General features: G+C 41.6%; 2 protein-coding genes across 18 annotated transcripts in view; one reads left to right on the top strand and one right to left on the bottom strand.

Annotated features, from left to right (window-relative positions):
• Positions 1-19675, top strand: part of HOOK3 (hook microtubule tethering protein 3) — a 161783-nt gene that overhangs the window by 58229 nt on the left and 83879 nt on the right. The gene's annotated exons all lie outside the window — the stretch shown is intronic.
• Positions 1-19675, bottom strand: part of RNF170 (ring finger protein 170) — a 39031-nt gene that overhangs the window by 16250 nt on the left and 3106 nt on the right. For 4 of the 17 annotated variants that reach the window (XM_084834820.1, XM_084834818.1, XM_084834811.1 and 1 more), the window contains exons 2-7: positions 15911-16014; positions 13248-13348; positions 3551-3694; positions 2503-2578; positions 823-931; positions 111-184 (exon numbers count right to left, since the gene is read on the bottom strand). In XM_084834820.1, the coding sequence (XP_084690946.1) occupies positions 111-184; positions 823-931; positions 2503-2578; positions 3551-3687 (396 nt within the window). In that variant the 5' untranslated portion in view covers positions 3688-3694; positions 13248-13348; positions 15911-16014. Of the gene's footprint in view, positions 1-110; positions 185-822; positions 932-2502; positions 2579-3550; positions 3785-9689; positions 9810-13247; positions 13349-15910; positions 16093-19675 lie in introns of those variants that run through there. The other 13 variants (XM_084834822.1, XM_084834817.1, XM_084834810.1 and 10 more) reach the window with 7 other exon arrangements.

The raw sequence follows: 19675 nt of genomic DNA, 5'->3' as shown, positions 1-19675 counted from the left end.
TGGATACAACCCTTAAAATCTATCACACTCCTGTTGCCCTTAAAGTAAAGTGAAGGGTAATGTCTGTAGAACTATTGCTTGAATTTGAGATCAGAATAGCAGCTTATTACCGTCTGTCTGCAGATGGGGCAATGGATTGCACCTAGCCATGAACCACACCTCCAATATGCAATAATGCAGGAACCTAAAGAAAAGAATACCATTATTAGCTACTAAAACTGACAGTATCCAAACAGAAGAGAACAGACATATACTGACCACTCAAAAATAATGAGCTGATGAATATCATAAAAGTTTTACTCTGAAAAGTGGGCTGTAACTCTATTAAATAAGGTGGGTCAAAAATGACACTGGAAAGAAAACGGCCATTTTTCCCACAAGACATTATGGAACTCTTTACAAACAGAATTGAAATTGATGTTCATCTAAATTTTAGGCCCAAACCAACTTAAATGCCAAAGATTCCTAACCTTTCCCATGAAACTGGCATAAAAATTGCTGAGAGTCTCTTATGCAAATATGCATAAAATGAATTTTATAAAGCCAAAAGTGAGATAGGATTAAAAAGCGACAACCATTTTGACATATTTCTGACATGCAGCAAACATCAATTTTACATTTTTTAAAAGTCACAGCACACATATTAGAAGCTGCTAGTATCAGCTAGAGAGAATCAGCTGAAAGAAATCAACAAAGTGTAATCCCATGCCTCTGTAAAATCAATCTATATTGTCAAAAGCACCCTTTTTCTGTACAGTATTTGCTTAGCTCATCTTATCACACTGATATAATGAAAAGTGAAACTGTCTTGTTTTTGCATACCACAGAAAAGATGTCCACAGTTTGTTTCAATGGGAAATGTAGCTTGCTGTAAGCATACTGGGCAGGACATATCAGTATAGAAATGTTGTCTATCATCAACTGCATTCTCCTGAAAGAAGAAATGAGAAATGTTGCCTGTTCAAGCAAAACAAATTATTTTACCTGCTAGAAGCAGCAAACTAACCCTATTTGCAAGATGAGAAGAAAATATTTTGAACATGTGTAATTTCCTCTATATGTGATCCATACGTGATCAAGAACATGTCATGCATTAGTAGCACATATAGAACAAAACTGGACTCTGAAATGTGAGAGCTCCTTTCCCAAAAGATACTTGGCCAAATCGAAGTCTCTTTCAGAAACATTTCATGACCTTTTTTGGGGGCTGCCTTTTGATGGTGAGGATTAACCTGGGGCTTTAACATCTGCCACATTTTAGTCTGTTTTTCATTTGGGAGTGGCTGTTGCACACTGGTAGAACACATGCATAAAGTCCTAGCCTGATCACTGGCATCTCAAGTGAAAGCAAGGGTGGGCAGATTTTAGGCTTACAGGATTTACTTTGTTTTTCACTGGAACGTCAAGGTCCACCAACTGGAGCCAGGTGCAAAAGAGTGGCTCAAGAAAGTGGACACAGAATTGCAGAACAAGGTGCCTCTGGGCACATGTTCAGGCCAGGAATTTGTTTTCAGTACCAGAACTGGAGCTAGCACACAAATCCCTTACACACAAATCTACTTGTGTTTTCCTTCCAAGCTCTCTTGAGTTCAACAGCCTAACTTCAGCAGAGGAAAAAGACTTTTCATTGTTGTTAAACAAATGGGAGCCAGAAATTCTTGCTGATCTACTGCAAGTCACCTGAAGATCTACCTGGAGATCCCAGCCTAACTTCCAGCTGCCCCTGAGTGAAAGCATGTTAGTTAGCAGGGCTGGGAAAGAACTCTGCCCAGTGCCTTGGAGAATAGCTACCAATCTGAACTAGATGGATCAGCAAAAGGTAACTAAGGGAGCAATCCTACTGGGATAGGCGGCTGCCTCAGAACTTGGAGGTGACCGCCTATCCAATGCAGGGCAGGAGAAGCACGGAGGGGATTGTTCCCTCCATGCTTCTCCTGCCCTGCATTTTCAGCCAGACAGCTGATATCGGCTGTCTTGCCGTGGGACGGCAGAGCAGGGGAGGAGGCTGCCGTAAGACGCATACGATGTATGTGTCGTACAGGCATTTCTGCCTTCCCCACCCTGGAATGCCCCGTTTTCACCACTCCGTGCTCCTCTTCCGAGCGTGGAGTATGGGGCCGTTTTGAGTTGCCCATGAGGCAACGTGGGAGTGGGGGAAGTCGGTTCTCAGGGAGCTGACCTTGGAGTGCGGGCTCTGAGGTCGGTTCCCGGAAACTGACATATCCTATGGCCATCTAGCCGCTGACTAGCGGCCATAGGATTGCTCCCTTAATGTGTTTCTTATGCTCATTTTGGTTTTAACTAGAATATGATCATCTTCAACTATTACAATAGTTCTCCAACATCCAGATTTGGGCTTCACACAAAGAGCTGAGGAACACAAAATCCACAATGCTCAAATTTATCTATATCCTGATGGTTACGTGAGAAGTTTTTTGATAGTCCACAGCAAATGCAATTTATGCAAGGAAGAGTAGATATGAAACACAACTAGTACCATACCTGCTCCGATTGTATTTGTTGTCTAATTGCTCTCACAAGCTCTTGGTTTTCTGGATGAATATCTAGGTGCTCATTTCTGTTAAGAGAAAATACAGAGAGAGAAATAATACTAATAAAGTACTTCAAAAACAGAATTGGACAGTAGTTCAGTACAGTATAATATAGTATGTTATGGAATTAGTTCATTACATTCAGAATTCTAAGGCATTCCATTTCACTGCATGATTATAGTGTTTTATGCAATGCTATGTCATTTGGTCAAAGCTACAGAGCAAAATCCCAAACAAATAGATTCTATTAGCATACTAAAAAAAAAATGTGGAAGATTTTTAAAAACAATCTTTGTTAAGGATGAATGCTTAAGATGAAAACAACAATGGCATTATTTTCTCCTTCATGATAATAAAACACTATCCCCAAAGTATTTTTTAAATTAAATTTTCCTCATTGACCACATAAAATGCTGTTTTGGAGATGTGCTATCTTAAAGTTGAATTTGAATGCTTAAAGTTGAATTTGAATGCTTAAGTAGCAGCATCCTAGGAACAAAAACCAGGGGTGGGGATATGTTATGGTTTTATCATTTCAATTAATGCTTTGAACTGGCTAGTCTAATGGGGGATTAGCATGCTAAATGTCTGAATGGTTATTCAGGTTAGGGTGCAGAGTTCTGTTTAAACACTGGAGCACAAGGATGCTTTCTCTGTCTCCTCCCCAATTTGGTTAGTGTTTTAAATATACTATGTATTGGCAGCGTGCATAGATGGGGGTGGGGAGATACCATTTTATCCTAACAATCCTGCAAGATCTGTTAAGCTGAGAGAGAGCGACTAGTCAAGGGCAGTAAGCAATTTGGCTGAATGGAGATTTGAACCAAGGTCTCTCCATCCAAGTCTATTCACTTGCATGCCTCTTCTGGATATTGCTTCCAGGATGTTCAGTCAAAGTTACAGGTTTCTGGTATCACACAAAATAACCTCATTTATTTTAAATATATACATTTGACATGTCAGAAAAATAACTTCATCAACTACTGCCAACATCTCACCTTAAAAACATATATACCAGTGCAGCAAGGAATGTGAAGCTGAGCACTACTGCCAGCAGTACCTGGTCACTTATTCCTTCTATCATTGAATCATTATCTAGTATCAGACTCTGAACTTCTGTTTCCTGGCTGGCCATTCCAGAGCTGAAAACCAAAACACATACGAATAAAGATTTATATGCGCAAAGAAACATTACTCTTGCTTAGCTCACAGTCTACAAAATAAAAGGGTAAACAAAAAAATTAAGATTTTACAAGTCTTCAAACTTTGAAGTCAAACTGTGTTCTGTTATATTTTAGCACACAGCTTGACTTTCACATGGTCAAGATTAGCTCTAAGCAGGGGTGTCGTTAGGGGAGGGACACCTGGGCACGGAATCTTTTGAGCTGTGCCCCGTATCTTTTGAGCTGTCCTAATTGCCATTTTTTTTTAACATTTTCCCATTGACATTGGAAAACAGAAACAGCCATAACTTCTTTATTTTGTAGGATAAATACATGAAATTTGGAGACCTGGTAGCCCCCATAGAGCTGATTAAATCTGCCCAATTTCCTGCTATTTTCAATAAAATCTGTCAAAGCAAAGAGCTGTATTTTTTTGTTTGCTTCCACATAAGTGCATAGAGTTTGGGGACCTGGCAGCCCCTATATAGATGACTGAATCTGTCAAATTTCAGACAGTTAGGCCTAGTGGCTTTTGTGCTAGCCACAGGTAAAATTTGCTTTTTCCAAGAAAAAAGCAAAGAGCTATAATTTTTTTTGTTCTTCCACATAAGTGCATGGAATTTGGTACCTGGTGGCCCCCATGGAGCTGACTGAACTTGCCCAATTTCAGGCAGTTAGGTCCAGTGGCTTTTGTGCTAGCCATGTGTGAAATTTCCTTTTCTCAAAGACTAAAAAAAAGAGAGTAAAAACTGTCAAGCCACATAGGGGATTAGAGATCCTAATCAGAAGGTATTTAAGGTGACCATTAGGAGGTCACTATCCCTAATCTCTGGTGTAGGGGTTTTTTTTTTTTGAGATGCAAAAAACCTCTCTCCCCCTACTTTTCTTTTCTGCTCTCACATGTCCACTGTTGTGAGCTTGCCTGCAATGAAATTTTGAGGAGGGAGAAGGAAGGGAAGAAAGAGCTCCATGTGAAATACTGGTATTTCACACAGCATCTGATTTTACTGCCCCGAACTGGAACCTTTGGATTCCGCAGAAGTTTAGTAGCTTCAGTACAGCAAAGGATCCATTCAGCCTCCACAAACTTATTTCTCCCCCTTCACTTTAATTTCTCCTAAATAGCTGTAGGACTCAATCCCAAAGGGAGGGTTAGGACTATGTGACGTCATGATCAAGAAACTGCTGGGGCTTTTAAATAGGTTCTACAGTTTAAAAAAAGCTAGAAAAAGCCCTCAGCCATCTCACCTCATAAAGTTTATTTAGGTATGTGCAATCCTTGCAAACCCTCCACAGCCTCCTAAATTCCTCTGAAGTACTACCTCTTTGAAAGGAGCCACTTGGCTTAGGGAATTCTCTCTATGCCCCCCCGCCCCGCATTTCGAATCACCATTCTTCTTTTCTTCTTCCCTCCCCTCCCCTCCCCTATCCTGTTCTTTCTTTCTCTTTATTCCACCCAGAGCGTATCTTGAGGAATTCTTAAAGAGAATTCTCTTTGGTGGGCAAGAGAAGGCCTGAACTGTATTTGATTTTATACAAACCGACAAGAGGGTTGGTTTTGCTCCTTCTCACTCAAGTCTTTGAGAAAAGTGGGTTCACATGGTTGCAGAGAAACAAATCTGGGGCTGTTTTGTTTGTCAGTTGCCATTATCCAGCAATAGGAAGGGCTGTGGCTCAGTGGTAGAGCACATGCTAGGCATGCAGAAGGTCCCAGGTTCAATCCCCAGCATCTCCAGGTAGGGCTAGGAAAGAATCCTGCCTGAAGCTTTGCGCTGCTGCCAGTCAGTGTCAACAATACTGTGCTAGATGGACCCAGGGTCTGATTCAGTATAAGACAACTTCCTGTGTTCCTATGAACAGAAAGCTTTAATAAAAATAGGAGTTTGATTTGTTTTTTTAAGTGGAGGGGAGATAAATACTGCTCATTTATACAATCCTATTTATGCCTACTCAGAAGCCCCATTGTGTTTAATGCGGCTTACCTTCAGGAAGGTGTGCATAGGTTTCCAGCATGAGCTACTTTTGCAGGGAGGCTCGCACCTTGATGTTCTGCATGTTTACTCAGAAATAAATCCTGAGTTGTGAGCATGGTACTGCAGGCTTAATACAGTGTCTACCCAATTCCATCTAATGAACTGACTACCCTTTCAGCTCAGTCCTAAGCATGTTTTGTCATTTGTGTTTTTTAATTTTGCATGAACTCTAGCTTCATTGGTGAGGGAAAGGTACTTAGTACATGCTCAGAGTTTCTCCATCAATTAGCCCTAGTTTTGAAAACAGACTCATTGGCTGAAACCTGGTGAAGTCTTGGCACAAATGAAGTTATGGGGAGGAAAATACAATGAGAGCTTGTACATAATAAGGAGGTGGTAGAGGAGAGTTGCACAAAACAAGACATCTGTTTTTATGAGGGGTTGCTGGAAGGTGGTAGGATGAGGAGGGATGGTTGCATAGAGGGGAATAGAATTGGTAGGGGGAGAATATAAGTGCTCAGTGGTGAAAGAAAAACACTCTGCATATGCTCAGAGGCACTCTATATTTAAGAACATAAGAACAGCCATGCTGCATCAGACCAAGGTCCATCTAGTCCAGCATACACAGTGGCCAACCAGATGCCCACAGGAAAACCACAAGTAGGACATCAGTGCAATAGCACCTTGCCACCCATGTTCCCCTGCTGCTAATATTGGTGAAATGTAAATAAAGTCTAGTCATTCTAAATTTGTATGCATGTATATCCTTCAGCAACTTTGCAGGTTTCTTGCCTGGGAGATGCCTCTAATGACCTGTGCATTTTCATACAAGTTTACCCAAAAAAGTATTAGGGAAGGGGTGGAAGGAAAGCAAATCACCCCCTCCCCCAAATTGGAGATCTCCCCTTCCACATGAACTGCTGCACCTATCCTTCTGAAACCTTGCTGGTTTCTTACTTAGGGACAACTCTAGGCTGTCTGTAATTTTCAGAACAATGGTCCACAAGGAAAATAAGGAGAGAAGTGTGTCCTCTTTTGGAGACCTCAAAATGTCAAGGCCACCCTTGCACAAAAACCCTTGTGGCTATCATTCTGAAATTTGGCAGACATGATCTCCTCTGATGGAGCAATGAATCCTGAAATGTTTATCCAATTCTTCCAAGTAATATTATTTATTTCATTTCATTTCTATACCGCCCAATAGCTGAAGCTCTCTGGGCGGTTCACAAAAATAAAAATGTTATTGCCAGTTCCCTTTAGAAGAAAATCAAAATATAAACCCTGCACCTATTTTTCTGACATTGGGCAGGCGTAATCCCCTTCTAGGGGGCTACTATGCCTGATATGATCATCCAGTTCTGACCAAGAGAAAAAATTACAATTTTTAAAAACTTCCAACGATAGTCAATAGGAAGCATACTCATTTTTCCAAATCTTGACTCAGGTTTGGTGCTGAGCTGAAATGGTCCAACTACAAACTGGCCCGAGTAAAGCAGGATGTTTTCCAAAACGCTGAATTGGGGTTGAAATTGAAGTGCGGTGGGGGAGTCAGTGAACACTTCTTATGTATGTATGTAATCTATACACACACACAAGCACACCACACACACACCATACACAGACACATATATATTAGAGCTGCGCTTATATATGTGCAAATTTGTGTTATGGGCCTGTGCCCCAGATCTTTTAAGAATCTAGCAATGCCCCTGGATCTAAGGGCATCATAATACCATCCTACATTTCACAGTTGAAAGTAGGGACACTCCTATGCATGAGGATGTGGACTAAGGGCAGAGTCTGACAGCCCAATGGCATGGCCAACACAATTCAGACTCAAATGTGCCACCAGTGAAAGTGGGAACAAAAAATGTATGCATGGAGGTGGTTCCAGACAACAAAAATGGGACAGAAGTCACATACTACACCACAAGACAAATACACATGATAAACATAAGTACTATATTGTATATACTGCTTAGAGAACATTTGACCCATTTTAAAGCTGAGGAATACTGCAGCACTGCAATAAGTGATTAGCCCCAAATCAGTAAATGAAGCAATGGCACAGAATTCTTAAGCAGAAGAAGTAATAAAGTGTACCAAGCATACGCACAGTGCTTTCTCTTCACTACTGAACAACTGCAGCCTACCCAGAGATGTGAAGGTCCAGAAAAGAACCAGAAAAATACCATTTTTTCTGCTTTTTATCCAAGGACCATTTTTATTCCCCGCCGCCCCCCAAACTGGCAAAATTGAACAACTTTGGATTATGAAATATTTTCTTTTAGAATTTAAGACAAGGTGTTTATACGTTGTTACCCAGTCTATTCTCCCCTAAAATTGATTTCTAGCGACTATGAAATATGACCATTTTTATAGAAAGACTAGAGATGTAAAATGTCTGGAAATAATGAAGACATGGGAAAAATGTTTTTTTATTCCTCTCTGTAAGTTTCCCAGTTCCTAATTAAAATTATTGATCTAATGTATCTTTTACTGCTAGACATTTAGGGATGCTCCGAGTCATGCTCCATTTCCCAACATGTGAGTAGAGTCACTATATCATAATATGGAAGAACATGTGCATTTTTGACAGTTTTGAGTTCTGTTCTACCGAGTCCCGTGTTTCTGGGCCTGTTCTGGTTAGATGCTGTAGCAGTTAATTAATGTAGTTCTAACCTAAATCCCACATGTGGAAAAAACATTGTACGTTATCCCACCACTATCACCAGATGGGATGGAACAGCATGTGGGTTATCCCACAACTTGCTAGCAATTATACATAGGCTACAACAAAAGTGGATCAGATATCTAAATAAGTATCCATCTGAACGTTGCATCTATATGCCACCCATTCAGAAAGCATGATAAGGTCCTCAGTTCACTGCATTATAGAAGGTGAGCATTCATCCTTCCAATACTGTAATATCAGTCTTTTTGCTGTTACGCGAGTATGGAGAGTCCATTTACGCTGGCCATTTATTAATTTCCATGAAGCAGGTAAATAATTTAAAAGAGTGTGTACATCAGTGTATATTAAAGACTGTGCCAGTACAAAATTTATCCATATAATAAGCTCCTTCCCAAAAAGAAGCAACTACTGGACACTGCCAGAACAAATGTTTTAAAGAAGCATTAGCTGTATTGCAATGCCAGCAGTGAACCAAATTAGATAATCCTTTATGAAAGAGATGTTGCTGTGTCTAACAGCCACGAAGAAAAAGTTTTTGCTGAATAAGATGCAGCCTAAGATCCATAGACACAACAGGTATAGATGCCAAAGCAGTGATCCACTGATTAGATAGAATGGGTCAATCCAATTTCCTATTCCATTCCTGCTTAAAAACCCATATAACATATTTATTTATCAATAACAAGTACTTATAGACACGGATTGTGGGTCGCTTTGCCTGACCAACCTCAGCAAGTACTTCCAATAATGATGAAGACCCAGTTGCCATAAAAGCAACTGCTTCGGCTATTGGGCGGTATAGAAATGAAATAAATAAATAAATAAAGCAGCCAGGCCAAACCTAAATACTAACAAATGATGCAACTGCAAGTATGGCCAATCAGCCATAGCTTGCAAGTCATATTTGGCATGCAGGTTATAAAATTACAAAAACTCATAATTGGCACACACCAGCTGATCCAAAGTAAAAATCACCTTATCTGTCCATGTCCTCCACAAAAACATTTTCTTACCAATTTTTAGATCTGGATTGTGCCATAAAGTCAATTTAGCATGAGAAAATGGATGGTAGTGTAACTGATGTGACATTACACACCACACATCTCTAAGTGTAGAACTATGGGAGGAACCCTATGTGTTCTTGTATGTCTAGAGCCTAATGCCATCCATTTAGAGAGGAACCAGACAAGAAGATTCCAAAACTGACCAAGGCGGATGAACTGATGCAGACGGAAAATACCAAAATTTAGTATGAATCAGCAGATAAGCCCAATGATAGAAAGCAAGATCCAGAAACCAAATCCACCTCCAAATCTGAACAGGAACAGATGTTGTACACCAGTCTTCACCTGCCTCCAGTTCTTTCTGCTTCTTCTGGCTTCTAGGATGATTCAAATTTTTCAGGGACTACTTGCTGAAGTTCCTTCTGGTCAAACATAAAATAGGAACCTAAAGTATGTTATGTGTAAACTGTTTTGCTCATAAAATTACCATGTTTGGTATATTACATTTAAAAGTATAGTTTATTCAGATAATAATTACAAATTTACTAAGTTTACTTTTAAACATTTTAAAATATAATAATTTTATGAGCAAACCTAGTTATACATAATATGTTCCTAAAGCAGACTTAAGTGAAAGAGAGTCACTTAGGGAGCAATCCTATCTAGATAGGTGGCCGCCTCCGAACTCGGAGGCGACCGCCTATCCAAAGCAGAGCAGGAGAAGCAAAGAGGGGACTGTTCCCTCCACGCTTCTCCTGCCCTGCTTTTCCTCTAGACAGCTGACTGCGGCTGTCTAGCCACAAGAGCACGGAGCGGGGAAGGAGGCTGCTGTATGACACATTGGATGTGTCATACGGCAGCTACGATCTCCCCGCCCGGGAACTCCCCCAGCCATGCCCCTTTCTGGCCCCTCCGTGCTCCTCTTGTGAGTGAGGAGGACAGGGCTGTTCTGCGCTGCCTCGAAGGCAGTGCAGAAATGGAGAGGCTGATTTTCTGAGAACCAACTTTGGAGCATGGGCTCTGAAGTCGGTTCCCGGAAAACAGCATATCCTATGGCAGTCTAGCTGCTGTCTAGTGTCCATAGGATTGCTCCCTTAAGCATATGTGGCTAGCGTGCCCAATAGCGAAATCCTTCTGGGAACAAGTGATCTCTTTCCTGTCACAAATGACAAATCAGACAATACATTTCCAGGGCGAGCTGTTATTATTAACTATATTCTCTGGACAAGACAATCGATTAGGACATAAAGATTTGATTGGATTCCCCCTTGCCACGGCTAAATCCAAAATTGCTCAACGATGGAAAAATGTAAATGGTCTTACAGAGCATACGTTTGGACAATAGCGTCATTAGAAAAACTGACAAGTAAATTAAAATACGTAGAAGGAGAAAGACATATGGGCAATTGTGAAGAAACTTGGTTTCCCTTTATTTTATTTATAAATACAGAAAATTCCCTATATAATCCTCCAGAACATCAACTGAAGTACTCAAAAGACATATAGACAGATCTGTCATCAAGGAAGTAGTAAATACAGAATTAATAGATTTTAAGATTTGATATTTCTCTTATATAGCCTAAATGGCAATGATTCCTGACGTAACTGATTATTTAATGTTGTAACAAATAGTGAGAAGTATCTTGTGTATATGTTAGGTTTTTTTGTGGTTTTGCTTTCCTCTTCTTTCTTTCTTTTTCTTCCCTTTTGTTTCTGTTTTTTGTCATTATGGATGTTTGTTACAAGTAATTTGTATCACTGAAAAGTTAATAATAATAATAACACAGTCTTTCCCAAACTGGTACCCTCCAGATAATTTGGACAACAGTGCCCAGCATTCCTTATCATTGCCCATGCTGCCTGAGGCTGATGGGAGCTAAAGTCCAAAATATCTGGAGGGCCCCAGTTGGAAAAGGGTGTCCTAAAGCAACGAAGTGACTTTAGATCTGTAAAGAGTGCTAAAAAAACAAGTATTGCTTATTTTTCAATTGTCCTCAAAATCCCCCCCGCCACAAAAAAAAACCCAGGGAAAAAATCATGTTTTCCCTATGGCTTCAAAATTTCCCAGAATTTTCCCAAAAATTGTATGTGAAACAATGATAGTGTTTCACATACAAATGTGTATATACAACTTTGACAGGCTTTTTGTTTGTGATGCCTATCCTGGGCTTCAGATTGACACAGGCACTTAAAGTGCAAACCCCATGGTCACATACTCAGAATTAAGAAGGAATGCTTACAGAAGAATGGTATACCTTCCTGGGATTAAAGCCCCAGCATCTCATTCTTTAGAAATTAAGCACTAACCTCATCTCCACTGCCAGCAAACTGAACCAGATAACGCATGCATTGTGTTCCCCTCCACACAACAATCAATTCTTTGTTTCCCTCCTCCAGCAACTCTTCACAAAGAAATCCCACTTTTTTTTCACAACTCCCCTTCCTTTTTTGTTGTTGTTCTTAATAGAGATGCTGTCCTTGCTTGCTCTCTTCAATACACCCAACTTAGTTTGTGCAAAGACCTAGGGATCTGTTTTCAATACCAGAGTTGAGCCCTGGATCATGGGGAGAAAAGTCCCTCTGAACACATGCAGAATACTTTTCCCCTTGCCACTGAACAACTACAGTCTCCTGCCTCCCCCGCACACTTTGAATTCAGCTTGCTTCTGATCAAATGAATAAACCACCCCCACTTTCCTTTCCCCCACCTTCCTTGTTCCAGCAGCCAAAATAACAAATTAAGGTTGTTGTTTTTAAACCAACTTATCAGGACAGTACAAAAAGGTCCTTCTTTCATTTTTTTAAATGTTCATTCTGATGCAGTTGATCAATACATTAGGGAAGGAGATGGCAGACAGAATCAAACACATCCCTTGCCCAAACTACCCCTGGTTTTCTGTTGCAGCTCTCGTGGCTTTCCCCTAGTCCAGGGATGGGGAACGTGTGGCCTTCCACATGCTGTTGGACTGCAGCTCCCATAATCCCTCACCATTAGCTATATTGGCTAGGGCTGATGGGAGTTGCAGCCCAACAACATCTGGAGGGCTACACATTCCCCATCCCTGCCCTAGACTCTGGGAGAATTAGCTAATAGTAAGTGCATCTAATAACACAGTGGCTGTGTGTCTGGGGTGGGGGTGGACACAGCCCTGTAGCCTGGGTGGGGCAAATGGATGCACTGCCCCCCTCCCCCAGGATTTTTTTTTGGTGAAAAATGTCTTTTTAATTTGTGACATGACAATGACAGCCTCCACTTAAAGAATGATAGCTTGTTTTAAGAACAGGAGCAATTTAAGAACAGGGCCCTCTGAAAAATTACGTGAATAAGGCCGGGTGAGCACACAGCAAAAGTCTCATCTGGAAGAGCCCCCAGAAGTCTGCTCACTGGAGACTTTTGCTGACTGAGGGTGGATTTTTCATGACCACATTCAGGATCATGTTTCCTTAAGTGATCCTGAAACAAACAGCCTGTATAGTAACATGACCCTTGAAGAGTTCAATATAAGAACTTTGTATTATAGGACATAGGTGCCGCGGTGGCTTAGTGGTTAAGATGCTGAACTGCAGACCGGAAGGTCGGCAGGACAGCAGTTCGAGACCCGAGTGCAGTGTGACGGAGTGAGCTCCCGTCTTCAGTCCTAGCTCCTGCCAACCTAGCAGTTTGAAAGCAAGAAATTGCAAGTAGATAAATAGGTACCGCCTTGGCGGGAAAGGTAACAGCGTTCCGTGCACCTCTGTGTTCAGTCATGCCGGCCACATGACCACGGAAGCGTCTTCGGACAGTGCTGGCTCTTCGGGTTAGAAACGGGGATGAGCACTGCACCCTAGAGTCGGAGACGACTGGTTGGGGACACCTTTACCTTTTTATTATAGAACAGAGTTAGACTCCAACCTTTCCTCTGCTTTTCAGTTTCAGTTATGTTGTCTACGCAGCCAGCAATAAAGATGCGTGTTCGTTTGCCTGCAGTAAGAAGTAAGGGTTTGCTTATTCTGCAGTTATTACGACGAGGAGAGCAGGATTGGGTGCTTATTGCTAAAGGGTGAAATAGAGAGATAACTTAAAGTGATCTGAAAAATATCTTTCCTAAATTACCCTTTACTCTTTTAAAGCACTCACTATACTCACAATCATAGAGGCTCTTGCTCTGTTTCTAAACCTCTCTTTTGGTACTGGTGTTGTCATGACACAAGATTAAAACTGAGTTTTTCAGAAAACAACCTCCACACTAGTTTAATTTCCTAGTTATAGCATAAACTATTTTATTTGTTTTATGCCCTTTGGTATCCCCTTGTGCACTGTATCCTTAACATCCTTTTTTCTTATGAAACAAAAAATATGCCAGTCATTTAATTCCTGGTGTTCATACTAAATTTTCTGTTAACTAGACCTTTACGTAGCCCATTATGTAAGTTAACGCACTCTCCGCATGAAGGAGGAGTGAGGGGGGAAGGTCACTGTCGTTCTCTTCCCCTGGCCTGGCCCTCACATCCTCTCCACCAATGAGTTGGGGGCGGGGGGAATGACTAGATGGCACGATGCACCTCCCCGCACCAAAAGCCCCACCTAGAAATGTGGCTGTCCCACCTAACAAGGCTGGCTTGTTACAGGGCTTGGTGGACATAAGCAAATGTATTTTAAAAGGGAAAAGTGTGCTAGTTTGTTATGTGATCGACAATAGCGTTTCACATACAAATGTGTATATACAACTTTGAGAGGCTTTTTGTTTGTGATGCCTATCCTGGGCTTCAGATTGACACACACGCCTAAAGTGCAAACCCCACAAGAAGGCTAAAAAAGAAACTAATTTCCTACCTGTAAATTGACATGATTGGAGACTGGGGTTTTCCCTGAAACAGGGCTCCAAAAATTGTAGCTGTCCCATTAAATGGGACCGCAGGAGGGAATGCCCCACATCTGATTTCAGAAACACACAGCAAGATGTTGGTGAGCAATTCCAGCTGGTGAGTAGTTGGTGAGACATTTTATTCTGGATATTCATAAAGAAATGACAGCCTACTCACTCACAACCTTGTTCAATACTTAGTAATGTAGCCTTCTGTATAGAGTGCTGTAGTTGGGTCCAGAAGTAGTGCTGGGCAAGTCACTTTCTCAGTTCCCTATTGTACCAAGTAAGGCCCCAACCTCACAGGGTTGACACAACTGACATAAATATTATAAAGTAATAATAATAGCAGCAACAATGGTAAGACCACTGCCATTTAGCACAAACTTCAGGCCCCAGCACAGATCAGTTATGTGAAAGAATTTTATATGCCATTATGTTAAATTCAAATGTCAATTATTTTAGAACTTCTAAAGTACAGCTTTGGATATTTCAGTTTGTTAGACCTGGTTTAGCTGTAATGTTGAAACATGCTGAATTTTAATCCAGATGTAGCTTCTTAACTCAGTTACTGAAATGCAAGGAAGATGAAAGGGAGAGCAGAGACCAGCCCTGCAGAAAAGTCTCCCTCATGAAAGCTCCTCCTCCCTCAGCTATCACCATCAGCAGCCATTCCATTAAACTGTACAGAGGGAGAACAGGGCCATTCCACCAGCACTGCTAAAAGAATTACATTTCCCCCCTCTTCCCTCCCCATTCCCCTTTCCTTGTATATTGTGTCTTTTAGATTGTAAGCCTGCAGGCAGGGACTGGGCTTGTTCAGACATCATGCTAAGCCAGGGTGGTTTGTGTTAAAGCACCATGGTGGCTTAGCATGTCATGGGGGTCAAAATCCCAACCATGGTGGCTAGGTAACCACCCCAGCTAACCAGCCCTCTGCAGTGGGGTTAAGGGGCCTGAGGTGGCTTAATGTGTTGCGTGTCAGAATCTCTGTTAAAAATGGCCGCTCCGTGCAAAAACGCAGCAACCATAGAGATGACAGCCTAGAGCGTCTGCCACTTCCAGTAATGCTCTAGGCAGCACGGCCAGACTTTATGGCTGTGATGAATGGAGAGGCCGGCACACACCATTTCCCAGGGCAATGGTAGCTGGAATAACCAGCAGCAGTGGGAAGCGATGTGATAACTACGAAGCAGGGATGGGTAAGTAAACCACGGTGCGTCACGTGGTTCCTGGTTGTGTGACAGGCACGTGTGTCATGGTTAGCCTAACCCTCCCCGCTCCGTCGTTATCCTAACCACCCTTCCCCGTTTTACGTTTGAACAGGGCCACTGTCTTGTCTCCGGGAGCCTTTTTGGCTGAGGAGTGGCGCAAAAATACTTCAAATAAATACATCTATACAAGCAAAGCAGGTTTCTACTACTGAATGGAGCTTCTGTCACAACTGCTGTCCTGTCAAAAAATAAATAAGGCAAGATTCCTGCTGGTTTGGACCAAAGGCTCATTTAAATCCAGCACTGTGTTTCCCACAATGGTCCACAAGATGCCTTTAGGAAGCCCAAACAGTGCATGATAGCCAATACCCCTCTCTCATTGCTACCCCCTCTCTGTCAACTGTTACTCAGTGGTACACTGAACTTAGTGCAATGATACTGATAGCATCATTTCCCTCTATTTACCTCAGCTGGAAATGAGAAGATTCAGCACCATGTCATCAGACAGCTCTCTTCAGGCCCACAGCAAACGTTTCACACGCTGGAGTTTAGAAACCTCTGGGCTGTGCCTTAGAAGAAAGGGAGATTCTCAGGCTACTTATTGATCCACACTCCAGCATAGCATTTGTGTTACATTGTTTTCACATCTGCAGATAGAGGCTTGAGTCAGTGCCCACATGCAGTAAATTACAGCTGGATATAAAATAAATCACACCTGAATGAAATACAGTATTAAATAATCTGTATTCACAGAGAAGACAGGAACTGAATTGTGAACATTGAGAAAGTGAGGTGAAACTTGACTCATTTTGGAAAAGATTAACATTTTAAAATATTAAGCTGGATTTCTGTTTCCCTTCAACTAATATTATTACAATATAAGCAAGTATGCACTTAGGCTATTCTTGCTTTGCTCACTGTCCCTCTGTCTACCAGCAATTTCAGAGTCTTCCTACACTTAAGTCTCAACTGCTTATCTTGCTTCTTTCCATGAATAATTATTGGAGTGTAATCATTCATGTTTGCCAGAATTCAAAAGATCTCTTAACAAATCCTCATATAAGCAAAATAGAAACATGCCAGCATCACGGATCAATGGTGTCAGAAGATGCAACTCACAGTACTCTCAAACTTCCTACAACATGAAGATCTGTTAGCTCACTAGCAGAGCACATGCTTTGCATGTAGAAAGCCCCAGGTTGGATCTCTGGCATCTTCAAATAGAGATGGGTAAGACTCCTGTATGAAACACCGTAGAGCTACTCCCAATGAGTCAAAAGACAATACTGATCTAGATGGATCAGTGGTCTGACTCATCAGAAGGGTTGTGCTGGATCAGACCAGAAGCCTATTTAGTCCAGCATTCTGTTCCCACAGCGGCCAGACCAGATGCCTATTGGAAGCCCACAAGCAGGACATGAACACAACAGCATCCTCCAGCTCACGTTTCCCAGAAACTGGTATTCAGAGATATACTGATGTTGGAGGTAAAACATAGCAATCAGGACTAGTAGCCATTGATAGACTTATCTTCCAGGAAATGTATATGGCAGCTTCCCATGTTCCTATGTTCTATTGATACTCTCAGTCCAATGAGGACTGAGCATGCTCAGTGCCCATGCAATGTGGACTGTTGTGGTAGGAAATGGAAAACTGAGTGGAAGGAAATGGAATGGAGTATCCTGGAAGAGGGCTTAGCTGGCTGGAAGGAACACTGAACCGGAACACTCCACAATGCAGGCTCCACACATTTGCTGCAGACTCCATTTGTATACACTTTATTAAACTATAAGAGAGTTTAAAATTCCACACTGTATATGATGGATTTGTTATTCATTGGATTTCCATTCAATTTTTTAAATGCAAGGAGGGTTGGGTTATATTTGTTTCAGCCTTTGTAGAGGTAAGGGAGATCATCCTACACAGCCTGTCCATCCTCCAAAACCTTCCACTGTAATCTACCAAAACCATATGCTTTTATTTTAGTTACTACAGAGAGACAGACATAGTATAGAGTCCTGGGTTCAAATATCCATATGACCATGAAGCTTATTGGTTCACTTTGGCACTGTTGACTGTCTGATGACCCACCTGCTACACACTTCCATAACTACATGCAGCCTGGTAGAAAGTTCTTAAGTGTTCTCACTGAAGCAGAGCGACACAAGATTGTCATATATAAAGAAGATACTATACTCTAAACCCCAAATACATCAAAATCTCAGAATTAAGGCATTCCTGTTACATTCTATTGTGGAACTCAGAATAAAGTGTGTGTGTGTGTGTGTGTGTGTGTGCGCGTGTGCGTGCGTGTGAGAGAGAGAGACTGGGTTCACATGATCATGGAAGGAAAATGTGTGTGCTGGTCACAAACCGACTAATTAGCATAATTACCCTCAATGGGCATGGATTGTCATGATATCCGAACCCAGTGAGGGTGGCTGGCTGAAAATCATGGCTTGTTCTGTGGTTGCAGTGTGGTTTGTAAACCACCCCAGCTACCCACGCTTACTTGATTTGGCCTGGCGAGGCAAATTATGCTAATTAGGCAGCTCACGACTGGCATGCACAGGGAGGAAAAATAAGCCACTGGGCCTTATTTTTACTCTGTGATCGTGTGAACCCATCCAGAGAGAGGGAGAATGAACACCACCAGGGATTTTGGTGAGGGAAACTATCAAGCGCAGAAGCTAACCCTAAACAAACCTATGTTACTGCAAATGTTTCACACTGGTGCTGTAGTGTTACTGTGTCATCCGAACCTGGTGAGGGTGGGTTGCTGCCATGGTTAACAAACTACTTCAGAACCCTAAAACAGCCCATGGGTTCTGGGTGGTTTGTTCACCACAGCAGCAACCCACACTTGCCGGGTTCGGACGACACGCTAAGCTGCGCCAGTGAGGGTAATTAAGCAAATTGGGCCAGCACACACAGCCACTGTGACTTGTTAATCACGCTGGTGATCATGTGAACCCAGTCAATCGTTCACCATTGCCTCCCAAGTAAGTGGGCTCACCTCACCTATACAGTAGGCGGGCAAGAGGGAGTCACAGATGTCAGAAGCCCCCTAACTTCACTGTCAAAGGAGAGTACTTTAGCCTGGCAATATAAAACTACAGCTTCTACTCATGTAGAACACACACTGAATATGTGAGACTTTCATTATTTGACTATGTGTCACTATTTTCTATAGCTGCCTTAAAGACTTGTGGACCGCTAATCTGCATTCCTGAACTCACCAAGGCCATTTTCATAATGGACATTTAAATTGGTTTTTGTATTGCTTGCATCTGCATGATGGGGAAAAAGTGGAAAGCAACAAAAATGCATCAAATGTTATTTTCCATAGAGGCACTAACTAAGCTTCAACATGTTTCAGGCAGAGAAGTCCTCTTCCAAGGGAAAAAACCTACAATAATTACTTATAAAAATGAGTACCTCATTTTAAAACACACAAGTTAAACACAATACAGGCCCATGTTATATCTGCTCAAATGTTAACACTTTCATGATCTTAAAAGGCTCACTGTTGTTTACTCTTAAGAGGCAACATCCAGGATACGCAAAGCAACCTTCATACCTGCACCTCGCTGATAGCAATTGCTATCAACTTGCCACAAGTTTTGCTTCAGTTTAGTAAGGCTACTAGCAAGTATCACAGAATACCCAGAACTGACATGAAACCTATGAATCCATTTATTTTTTACACAATGGGCTTTCCAAATTCACTGTCCATCCTCCCATCTGTTAAAGTTTGAAATGGAAGATTCAATCCATACATTTCCTAGGAAACATGTGAACCAGGCCACTCTCTCTCTCAAGATCAACAATGGCCTGAGGGTTCCAGTAAGCATTCTGAGTTCCCCATGAGCTGGCTAATAATATCTGAAAAAAGTTGAAACCCAAGGTACTTCATATTTTAGTTAGTGTTTTTACTACCTTGAGACATATTTAAATACGGTTCCATATGTATATGAAAAATGTGTGTGGTATTCCATAGTACTGGTATCTCATTCAAACTGGGTCAACTTGTCTGTGTGTGCAGCATTAGCATTCTAGGGAACTGCGGTTCAAACATGTGTTGCATTGGTACATGAACACTGCACATATAACAGCTGAGGACCTCATTTAAATGACATGCTAAGCATGTGGAATCACTGCTTAGGAAAGTTTTTCTTACACACCTAGCATCAAAAGTAAAATCAGACTTTATATATCGTAGTTATGAAG

The sequence above is a fragment of the Heloderma suspectum genome, chromosome 2 (assembly GCF_057233095.1).
Source record: "Heloderma suspectum isolate Gila_16-S chromosome 2, 16-S_ref, whole genome shotgun sequence".
NCBI lineage: Eukaryota > Metazoa > Chordata > Lepidosauria > Squamata > Helodermatidae > Heloderma > Heloderma suspectum.
The sequence above is the reverse complement of the archived record's forward strand: the minus strand, read 5'-3'. Positions and strand labels throughout refer to the sequence as shown.